This window comes from Mauremys reevesii, linkage group 1 (genome assembly GCF_016161935.1).
Source record: "Mauremys reevesii isolate NIE-2019 linkage group 1, ASM1616193v1, whole genome shotgun sequence".
Classification (NCBI taxonomy): Eukaryota; Metazoa; Chordata; order Testudines; family Geoemydidae; genus Mauremys; species Mauremys reevesii.
Window position 1 is genome coordinate 269,327,809 of NC_052623.1, and position 11,855 is coordinate 269,339,663.

General features: G+C 43.3%; 1 protein-coding gene across 16 annotated transcripts in view; it reads left to right on the plus strand.

The window, feature by feature from the left end:
• The window catches only part of TNRC6B (trinucleotide repeat containing adaptor 6B), a 240,123-nt gene that overhangs the window by 171,262 nt on the left and 57,006 nt on the right, over nt 1-11,855 (plus strand). For all 16 annotated transcript variants that reach the window (XM_039489172.1, XM_039489189.1, XM_039489205.1 and 13 more), the window contains 2 exons: nt 5,200-5,221; nt 7,217-7,561. In XM_039489172.1, coding sequence (XP_039345106.1) covers nt 5,200-5,221; nt 7,217-7,561 — 367 coding nt within the window. The remainder of the gene's footprint in view (nt 1-5,199; nt 5,222-7,216; nt 7,562-11,855) is intronic.

The window sequence follows — 11,855 nt, forward strand, 5'->3', positions numbered from 1 at the left end:
CCAGGGACAGCTTGGACAGGATCATGACCCTGCCTTGCCCTATCCTCGATTCGCTCCTGTGGTGGACGGACGTTCAGCAGGTATGCTCAGGAGTTCCCTTCACTGCCTCACAATGATCCCTAACACTAATGACAGACACGTCTTCATATCAATGTCAGGAATCTCAGGGCAGTACTCCTAGCTTGTCAGTCATTCCACCCATATCTAGCAGGTTGATGTGTATCGGTCATGACTGACAATACAACCGCGATGTTCTTTATCAACAAACGGGGGTGCACGCTCCTCTCTCCTGTGCCAGGAAGCCCTCAGGTTATGGGACTTTTGTATAGAGCACTCAGTTGATCTGCAGGCATCGTACCTTCCAGGGGTCCAGAACGAGCTGGCGGACCGCCTCAGCAGGACTTTTCACAGCCACGAGTGGTCCCTTCGCCCAGACATCGCATCTTTGCTCTTCCAGACGTGGGGTTGTCCCCGATCGACCTCTTCATCACGTGACGCAACAGGAAATGTCAGCAGTTCTGCTCCTTCCAGAATCACAGTCCGGGCTCCACAGCGGATCTGTTCCTCCTCCATTGTGGGGGACCGCTTCTGTATGCCTTCCCACCCATACCACTCGTCCACAAGGTCCTGCTCAAGATCTGCAGAGACAGGGCTCGGGTCATTCTCGTAGCACCAGCCTGGCCCCGCCAGCATTGGTAGACGTCTCTCCTAGACATGTCAGTGGGAGCCCCAATTACCTTGCCGCTCTTCCCGGACCTTCTCATGCAGAATCACGGGCGGCTCCAGCACCTGAACCTGCAGTCGCTGCATCTCACAGCCTGGAGGCTCCATGTCTGAATCCGTTCGAGCTCTCAGTCAGACAGGTTCTCTTGGGCAGTAGGAAACCCTCCACTAGGGCTACATACCTGGCCAAGTGGAAGAGATTTTCAATTTGGTCAGCTCAGCGTGACTTTCCCCCGGTGCTAGCCTCAATGCCCCAGATCTTGGATTACCTTTTCCACCTAAATCGGGAAGGTCTCTCCTTGTCTTCTATAAGAGTACACCTGGCTGCCATCTCGGTTTTCCATCCAGGGTACAGAGCCAATCTGTTTTTGCTATCCTCCTGGTCGGTCGCTTCCTGAAGGGCCTCGATAGGTTGTACCCGCACGTCCGCCAACCAGGAACCTTAATTTGGTCCTCTCTCTAGGCTCATGGAGCACCTCTAGTAACGTGCTCCCTGCTCTACCTTTTCTACAAGGTTGCGTTCCTCGTGGCAATAACTTCAGCCCAGAGGGTGTCTGAGTTTAGGGCTCTAACGTCTAAGCCGCCCTACACTGTGTTTTTTAAGGACAAGGTTCAGCTCGGGCCCCGTCCAGCCTTCCTCCTGAAGGTGGTATCGTAGTTCCACATCAACCAGGACATTTTCCTTCCTGGTTTTCTACCCAAAGCCTCATGTGAGTAGCAGGGAGCAGAGGCTACACACTCTCGATGGCCGCAAAGCGCTGGCCTTTTACAACGAGAGGACAAAACCGTTCAGGAAGTTGGTACAGCTCTTTGTCACAGTAGTGGACAGGATGAAGGGCCAGCCTGTTTCAACACAGCACATTTCATCATGGATTGTGGCATGCATTACCAAGTGCTACAATCTAGCAGGAATCCAAGTGTCCCCGATAACGGCACACTCTACAAGGACGCAAACTTCATCAACAGCTTTCCTGGCTCAAGTCCCACCCAGGAAATCTGCAGGGCGGCGACGTGGTCATCCAGTACACACTTTCGTCGCTCACTATGCAATTACTTGGCAGGTCAGAGATGATGCGGCCTTTAGTAGAGCAGTACTTCAGTCAGTGGACAGCTCCGTCCGCACCTCCTAATTGGGAGTCACCCGATTGGAATCGACATGAACAAGCACTCGAAGAAGAAAAAACGGTTACTCATCTTCTTGTAACTGTTGTTCTTCGAGATGTGTTGTTCATGTCCATTCCAGTACCCACCGTCCTACCCCTCTGTCGGAGTAGCTGGCAAGAAGGAATTGAAGGGGTGGCGGGTCGGCAGGGCTATATATTAGGCACCATGAAAGCGCAACTCCAGAGGGCGCCCAGGCTGACCCAATGGATGCTGCTAAGGGAAAAATCTTCTGGACATTGTGCACATGCACACACCTAATTGGAATCAACATGAACAACACATCTCGAAGAACAACAGTTACGAGAAGGTGAGTAACCATTTTTTTTTCTTGCCAGTGATGCATCTTTCTCACGGCATATGAGAGAAGGTAATCTACAAACAAGTCACATGTGCAATTCTGCATAACAAAATGTTTGGTTTCCAATCAAAACTATTGAGGGGGCTTTTTTTCTAGCCTTGTGTCTTTCACGCTTGTCACTAGATTGTCCAGTATTGTTAAATTCTTCCCTTTCTTCAACATAGCCCCTCTTAGTGCTCACGATCCAAGTTTCCCACAGGTAGATAGTTCATTGCGATCTATGGTGCAGTGACAAATCTCTTCAGACTTCTTTGCTAAAATTTTGAAAAGTCATAAGGACAGAATCTCTCATTGGGATGAAGGATGCAATGTAGGGTTTGGTTCAGACGCTAGAAGTAATGGGCTTAATTTGCAGCAAGGAAGATTTAGGTTAGGTATTGGGGGAAAACTTTGTAACTAAAAGTATAATTAAGTTCTGGAATAGGCTTCCAGTGGAAAGTGTGGAAATCATTGGTGGCTTTTAAAAACAGGTTGGACGAGGATGGTCTAGGTATACTTGGTCCTGCCTCGGCACAGCAGTCGGGAGCTGATGACCCTTTCGAGGTCCCTTCCAGCCCTACATTTCTATGATTCTATGAATAACTGTCTCTTTTCTAGATTACCATATATACTCGATCATAAGCCGGTTCGTTTATAAGCCGACCTCCCCAAGATGGATAAGTAAAAATGGAAAATTTGTATAACCCGTTCATAAGCCGACCCTATAATTCAGGGGTCAGCAAACTTTGGCTCCTGGGTCATCAGGATAAGCCGCTGGTGGGCTGAGATGGTTTGTTTACCTCGAGCGTCCGCAGGCACGGAGGTAAACCTAAGTAAATAACGTGTCCAGGCGTGACAACTGCTTTCCCTGACGGGCCGGGGCAGCAACTAGTGGGGAAATCTTTTTGGGGGGAGAAACTGGGAGTTAGGGGAGTAACCCCTGTGACCACCACCCCCACATGACCCCACCCCTAGCCCAGAACCCCCACACTCTCCCCATCCCATCCCTTCCCACCTTATCTGGGGAGGGCCAGTGGAGGATGTCTCTGACCTGGCTGGAGCTGCTCCAGCAGGCTGGACAGCGCGGCTGTGTCGGGCCAGACCAGGCGGCATGGCCGCAGCATGTTCCAGCAAGTTGGGCCGGGCGGCACGGCCGCAGCGTGCTCCAGCGGTGTGGCCACAGCCTGCTCTGGTGGGCAGGGCTGAGTGGCACAGCTACAGCCTGCCAGCCCCAGAGCTGCAGCTACTTTGGAGGCTGGGGGGAGAGCAGCATGGCCAGAATGGGAGAGACTCTGGCCCCGCCTCTTCCCTTCTGTCTCTGCTGGCTGTGCTGCCTCTCCTTGCTCCCTCTCCCTCTCTATACCAGTTCATAAGCCGACCATCTTCTCTGGTACTTCCCTTTTTTACTAAAAAAAAATTTGGCCTATGAACGAGTATATATGGTAAGTTTCTTACAGGGAGACTTACTGTCTCCCAGGTTAAATATAGTAAACCTAGCAGCACTACAACATGGCCTTCATGGGTTGTGTTTTTCTTTTGGCTTTCTTTGTGTAAAAATGTCATAATTATTTCCCTGTTTTAAAAAGGGGTGCAGGAAGGGAGTTCGGGGCATAGAGAAATGCGGGGATGGGGAATTTTAGCTGTGTTGTTGAAACAGAACATACTTTCACACGTGTGTGTAATATTTTACTGTCATCTCTCATGAATTAGGCTAATGTTGAAATCTCTAAAAAACGAAACAGTAAAACAAAAATCTGATTTGTTATGAAAAGCAATATAATTTTGCTGCCTGTCATGTAGTGAGACTTTGGGCTTATATAATTGTGAGTGAAGTTTATTGAGCCTGGGGCAAGGGATGGCATTTTATATTTTGGGGTATGTTCTGTTTCACATACCCCGAAGAGAATCTTTCCAAAGTGGAACGCTGCCAGCGGCAAATGAGTGGTTTGTGTTTCTTTTTTATTATTCTTTACTGTACAAAATCTGGCTAGGTTGGTGTAGACAATAAATTGCCTTTTACTTGTAGTACTTCTATTATTCTATGTTGTGACTGTACTATCCAGAATTAGGGACTGGTTCAGCAATTTCTTTTAAGAAGAGGTAACACAAAGCCTGACACATGATGATCTTGGGGTTTTCCCTTATTGTGTAGAGGAGCTCATGACTAACAAGTTCAAAACATGCCACAATACAAACAATTCCAGAGAACATACCAGTGGCATATTCGGTTCTACTGTAGCTGGAAATCTATACTGCTAAAAGAATTTAAAAGTACAGCAAAAGCAAAAATGGGGGGTGGGAAGGGGTTGACTGGTATGATGGTTCAATTCAGGTGGTCAGATAGAGAGAGCCTGTTGTATTCACAGGATTTTGAAATCTGATGGTGCTGGAGGTATTGCAGCTTCCGATTTGTGATCGTGATAATAAGGTTGAAGTTGTCTTCTCCTGGGAAAAGAAAATGGCAGGGGAGAAAGGTGACGGGAAAGACAGCAAAGAGATGGGTTGGTGCTCTTCACTAAAGTTGTCCCTGTAGGCAGCATGAGATGTCACTGTAACAGTGCTCGCTTATGGGGCTGTCTGTGACATTCTTTAGGTTTCTTTTCATTATGCTTTGCAGTTGGTTATGGTAAGGGTTTCTTCTAATGATATTAAAAAGTCATATTTTGAGTGAATACATATTTGTGCTTTAAAATGCTACAGTGGAAACATATCTTACAAATTATCATAAATGAAGTAACTTCTTCCTCTTATTTATGTTTATTTGGACCAGATATGTCACAGAGGTGATGATAAATAGCTCTTGGTCCTCTTGAAAACTTTCTTTACATATTTTTTTGAGCAGGGTACTTCAGCTTTTGATTTTTCCACTGATTTTTAAACTGAGGGAGGCTGGTCTTGTAGTAATAAATGAAGGCTGCATTGTAGAGCAGCTGTTTTTTCTTGCTTTTATTAACTTCCTTGTTTTTAATTTGCAGGTCACAGATCAAAAAACCAAAGGTAAGAGATTTAATTTGTTTAAATCTATAGAGCATAGTTTTGTGCAGGCTCAGAACAGGCCTTTGTCCTTGACTAAAATTCTTGGATAAGCGAGTGAGACTGTCATGTCGCATGATGAGGCATTTCTGCATGAGTAATAAGCAGAAATAACTGCTGCAATGGTCAAGAAGAGAATATATAGGAACATTTTCAGTCAGCCTTCAAAATGTTTGAAGAAGAAAAGAAGGCCTTTTTGAATAAAATAATATCTTAGCTGTGATGATCTCTCATGAATTAGACTAATGTTGAAATCCCTAAAAAAGTTCAGCTTTTCAGAAGTGCAGCCACCAACTAACACAGAGTAGATGCATAGAATGGGAGCGAGAGAGAGAGAGTAGTTCTTCGTGAGGGAACACCAAAATGAGTGCAAAACATTCTACTCTGCTTGAGTTGAATTAAGAGATGTTAAAGCTTCGAGACTTGAATGTCAAATGGAGACAGAAAGATGGTAGCTAAGCATCATAACTTGCTCACCTGATTTAAAATATACTTGAACCTAATTTGCATCCCAGCATTGTGAAAGTAGTGGAGGAAACTGACTAAAAAGAGGCAGCAAAGGACAAATAATAATTTGGCTTAAATTAAAAAAAAATCCTAATAATTTTTGGACAATGAAACTTGCATAGGAAAGTCAAAAAACCCATCACCAGCTGTTTACAAAGATAAAAATGGGATATAACACATTCTGTTGTTCTAGAGGAATTCCTTTTCTTGTGATATTCTACCGCTTTCCTAAAAAAATGTCTCAGCTTATATTTAAAAGGTGAATAACATCAGTAATGTGATGTTTGGGAGAATAGCCCCTTCTAATGCTACTGTTACTTCAGTCCACAAGAGAGACTGGAGTAGTTACAGCTTTAAAATGTGTCCTTGGTTTTGGAGTCTGAGCATGTCTTTGTGAAATGTTTTGACTTCTAGCAACCTGGTTAGGATATAACAAATTCTACCCTTCTTTCCGAACTGCTTAATGTGTGAGTTTACTTGGCTTCATTTCTAGAAACGTCGAGAATGGAGGAGTGTAGATGTACTGTTTCTGGAATCTCCCAAGTAGATGAAGATAGTTTTGTTAAGGCACAAGCTCCCCTAGGATTCCCTCATTTTCCCCCTCTTATTGCTTCACCTCTACTCCAAAGGTCCTCAGAGAGGCCCTTAAATACAAGCCCATTTTGGCTAGATCTCATCATAGAGTTTGTAAACAGCATTCCTGGGTCAGGCAGAGAGGGTTGTTCCAAAATGAAAGAAGGCATTTCCTTCCTCTAGCAGCTGTGCATACTTCCTGGCTTAGGCTATATTGTCCCTGCCCAAAATGATGTTTTTGTTTGTTTCGCTATCTCACTGTTAAAACAAATGTGGGTTAGCTATCTCGCTGTAAAATCCTCATGGAGATAAATATCAGGTATTCTTTACCTTGATGTAACGAGGTGCTGTCAGTGCTATGGCCCCCACCAGTGATTGACCTCACCTGCCTACAGTGCAGTAAAAATTACACATTCTGGTCTCCACTAGGATTTTATAGCAAGATAGCTAACGGGGATGAGCTGTCTCCTCACTGTACAAAACAAAACACCCACCTGTTTTTATTTTTTTTTTTTTTTGTAGTAACAACATAGCCTTAATGAGCAAGGTAAAAGCTTGGGACCTAAATTCAGATTTTCCATATGGCAGCACACAACAGTGCCCCTAAGTGAACCAAAGATTAAGAAATAGGAAAAAATTACAAAATTTGTAATAATCATTGACTTAAATTTAAAACTTCAATTGGTGATTTCACCCATGATGTCTAAATCACTGGTGACGACAAACAAATACGTGGCTTCTGCTTAACTTGACTAGTTCCTTGATGAGGTTGAATTTGCACAGTATTCTGAGAGGGGTTCAATTTCAGTGTGTTCTTATATCCATTTGTTAGGTTTTGTATCTTATAAAGTTATAATTTTCCTTCCTCTTGTGTTCCAGTGCCCGAAGTGACGAAACCAAGTTCAAGCCAGCCAGTGGCCGCCAGCCCAATTGGCAGCTCTCCATCGCCACCAGTCAATGGTGGCAACAATGCCAAAAGGGTGGCAGTGCCGAACGGACAACCGCCAAGCGCCGCCCGCTACATGCCTCGGGAGGTGCCGCCGCGATTCCGTTGCCAGCAGGACCACAAAGTGTTACTGAAACGTGGGCAGCCCCCTCCTCCATCCTGTATGCTACTTGGGGGTGGGGCAGGGCTTCCTCCCTCTTCAGCACCTGGAGCAAACCCAAACAACGCACAACCAGTGACAGGAGCACTGCTGCAGAGCGACAGTGGGACTGCAACAGGTAAGGAAGGCTTAGCTGAAGAAGGATCAAGTAAAATTGTTCACAAATGTGTTATGATATATATTAAAACTTTTAACTTTTAGAAAAGTTATTTTACTTTACCTTTATGTTCCCTAGCGCTGCTGATTTTTAACATTTTTAGAGTATTGATAGTTTAAAAAAAACAAACACCCAAAACATTGTCATCAGAATTGCCATACTGGAACAGAGCAATGTTCCATCTAGTCCAATAGTCTCTCCCTGCTTCTGACACCAGCCAGTACCAGATCCTTGATAGAAAGGGTATGTCCTCCCCTCTTTTCAACACACAATAATGCACCTCTCTAATTGGGTGGTACTGTGTAAGCTAGGTTCAAATAGAAACCCCCCATCCCCAAACTTATGAGCTGAAATATAAGGTATTTATCCTAGGAATTGTAGTCTTTCCATTTTGTACAGGGCTTCTATTTTGTTGTAGTTTGTAATGCATAAAGAAATCCTCCTTCATCCAGGTTTTTGTCCTTAGGTATTGTGATATTACATGCTAAAACACATGTAAGAGCACTACGGGGTTTGGGAATACAGTGTGGTGGATCACCAACTTGGAGTAACAGTTGTTCCTTAGCTAGCTGATGGTGCAGCAGTCTCCAGGAGGCTCATTAGGATCTTTGTTGCAATCCACCTCTCTTCCTGCTGCGGGCAGTTTTTTGCCTCTGTCTTTTCTGGCTCAGCTAAGGATAGTTACAACAGCAGTGCTTAAGTTCTAGTCAGCATAAAACTAAAGACCAAATATATCAGTTTTATAGATATTAGCTGAAGTGAATCATAGCAGGCGTGGTCCATTTCTAGTCTCGGTGAAGTAGTAGTTAGAACTCCTTCTCGTCCCTGACTGTCTGGTGACCATTCTTCTTGATTGTTTCTCCCAAGGTGGGACCTAGTTTCTTACAAATTGTGTGTTAGGAAGCTTTTTAGTTGTTTTCTGTAAAATAAATTTGATTTGCAGGGATTAAGTAATTTGTGGGAACCGGTCTTCCTAATGGTGATATCTTTATTTGTTTTTCCTGTTGTGATATTAGATTCCAGAATAAAAGGTTGGTTTTTAGGATTTGCCCTTCTTTTGGGACAAGAGGACTATGACAGATTTCTGTACCCAGTATATTAAATGCTGAAGTGAGGGATGGGATATATGCCCCTACTGTTTCTGACTTCATTTTTTTTGTCTCAGGACCAAGTGTCTTGACTACAGTTGATGATGGAAGAAGCTCTTTTATAAGCTTCCAGGCCATATGAAGAGTCAAGCTGACTTAAGTAGTTCCTTTTTTAAGGTTATGTTCTTGGGGAAAAAGCAGACTCCATTTGAGAGACTTCCTTCTTGGGTGAGTCCAAGAAGCAAACAACAGCTTCAGCTGAAGCAACAAGGGCACCTTCCTTAATATTGGGAGGTCAAGGGAAGAAGAAAAGACAGCATCATCTATCCTCCAAAGTATACCACTCTTTTAAATCCATCCAGATCTGTTCACCAGGATTGTGAATATAGACTGAGGTCTCCATAGTTCAAGAAATGGGTCACAAGTTATTTGGTATCCCAGAACCAACCTAACCTGGCAGAGTGATGTCATGTCTTTCAAAGAAGGGGCCCTTATGGATTCTCTGAAGACGAGGAGGATAATACAAGTTTCTGTCCCACCATTGTCTTCGCAGGCAGACTAGTTATACCAGGTCCCTGTTCAAGGGTTTGATTCTTTTTTTCCAATACCCAATCTCCTTATTTTTGATGGTTTATGTAAAAAGAAAAAATAGAGCCAAGAAAATATCATAAGCTTAATGCCAGGAAGATGGATAATCTCAATCAGAAGTGACTTTACAGATCTGACTGGCAAACTACAAAGCTTTTTGGGCTAGTATGACTTTATAATGTGGAATATGCTTGTTCCATTGTTGGAACATCTTCCTGAGAATCTGAAGAAGGAGATGAAAGATGTAGTCATAGAGGGGGGGCTTATAGTAGCAAAGCATTCTCTAGAAGCTGCCTGTGATGCTTCAGGCTTAGATTCCTATTCATTGGCTACACAGCTATTACTATGAGAAGAACTGACTATTTGAAGTACTGTGGGCTGTCTTTTTGGATTTTGTACAATCAGTATAATCTCAGTCTCAAAACCCAGTATTTATTTTCCTGAAGCTACTTGGGGCTGATGGTTTCATCTATCCTCATAAGTCTATTTGCAATTTTAACACTGTTAATTATCCCTCAGGATGTCTGTCTCTTTTTGTATGGTGGACTAACTCGCACAGTATTTGCAAAAGGTATCCCTTTCAAATCACCAAAGGTCTTACTGAGGAATATTTACAAGGCAGGGGGAGACCCAAATCTGAGCCAATTGATAATCTGAAACTTTTAGAGACCAAGTGACACACACGTGCACTGATTGCTATGAGTAATTCAGCCTTCATTCAAAATTTCTCCCCTATATTCAAAGGAAGGTAATGTGGTGATGGTGAAGGTGAACACCTATGTTATGCTCAGCAGATTGCCAAGGAAGGGTTTGGTGAAATCTTCAGTGCTGAGGAGTGGTCCATCTTTGGAAATGGGTGCATCCACCAACTCATCACGTGTGTGGCAATCCATCTTCTGGGCAAGGATAATACATTTGTGGATGAAATAAGCAAAAAAAGCAAGCTTCAACAAGAATGGGCGTTAAAAGATTTCATTGTCAAGTCCTCTTCTGCCGATCTGTTTCCAACACTCAAAATCTTCATTTTTCCACCAGAGGAGGGCAATGGTCTTTTGTTGACAGATACCTTCTTATTTAACAACATTTTCCTGGAAGCAAATGTTATTTGTACAGTACCAGTGATCCCCAGGATAAGTAAGAAAATCACACAGGATAAAGCTTGAATTTTTTGCTGATAACCCTGACCTGGGCCAGAGATTTTTATCACATGGAGTTCCTAGATGTAGAAGTGAGGCCACCTTTTTGCCTCTTGTTGGTGATAAGTGAAGATTCAGAAAAGAAATGTTAAATACTTCACCAGTGTCCCTACAGCTAGTAAGATGGATCATACATCTGTTATCCTAGATCAAGTCTTCTTACAGAAATTGCTGGAGATATTACTGAAAAGTCAGAAACCTTCAACGGCAAATCCCATGCTGCTGCATGGCAGAGACTATAAATGGCAGCATAAAGAAATACACCTGTAGCAATACCTGTTAGACATTTTAGTCCTCAATGTCTCAAGAAATCAGGACTGTGTATTTTGTTTACAAAAAATAACCACCCTTATTAACACCAAGTCATCTGCTCTGGTGTTAGCAAAGATGAGAACCCTAGTGTAGACTATTCTCTAGCTCTGGCAGCTGTTTTTAGTACCACAGTCTAGTCTAATCTAATCTAATCAGTTGACTAGATTTGCACTGAGCAAATTCAGTAAATACAGTGCAGAAAACAGCTGCTGGAGTCAGTAAGCAGTCCATATACTGAGGCTCCAATGTTGTCACACCAGGTAGCTAAAACAATGGCAGCAACAGTGGAAGTTTTTGGTAAATAAAATTAGTAGTATAGGCAGAGCTTTAGAGTATGCATCTCAGACTTTCATGTTCCAGTACAAGATGCTTTTGAAGGGATGTTTTAATGCTGTCCCACCTTTTTGGGAATACAGTGTAGTACTACCCAAGCTGATGGGTTCTTGATTTAAGCCTCTGGGAGAGTATTCTGTTGTCATTCCTTGAAGACTGTATCTTGAGGCAACATCATCAGCCAGGAGAGTTTTTGAACTCCAAGCATTAATTACTGATGTTCTTTATGCACTCTTATGTAAGGATAAAAGTGGTACAGCTTTACATTTCATTTCAAATTAATCTATAAAATAGTAATTGATTTTCATCTCAGTCAGATGAGAAACTTGCTTATCCTTTCCACATAATATTTGTTATCAGGGAAGGTCAGCTTAGAAACGGGCCTTCAGCTATAGTCTTAGTAGGACAAAACTCTTCTGTAAATCCCCAAGACTATTTGTAGGGATTGGCATGTATGGGGAGAGTCAGTTTCCTTTCAACATTTGTCAAAATGCAGCAAAACACATACTGTGGATTAGCAGGCACTCCGGTCCTGGATGATGATGGAACACATTCAGGTAGATGCAAGGGAAATTATTCATGTTGTAGAGCTGTTCCTGGGAGCAGAAACCATACCTTTGCGTGCAGCATTATTCTCTTGAGTTGGTCTCAAGGTCTGAGAGTCAAAGAGCTTCATTGACAGATGAGCAACTCTTCTTCACTGAGGTTCTGGAGGTCAGCTGAGAGAGAGACCATCAG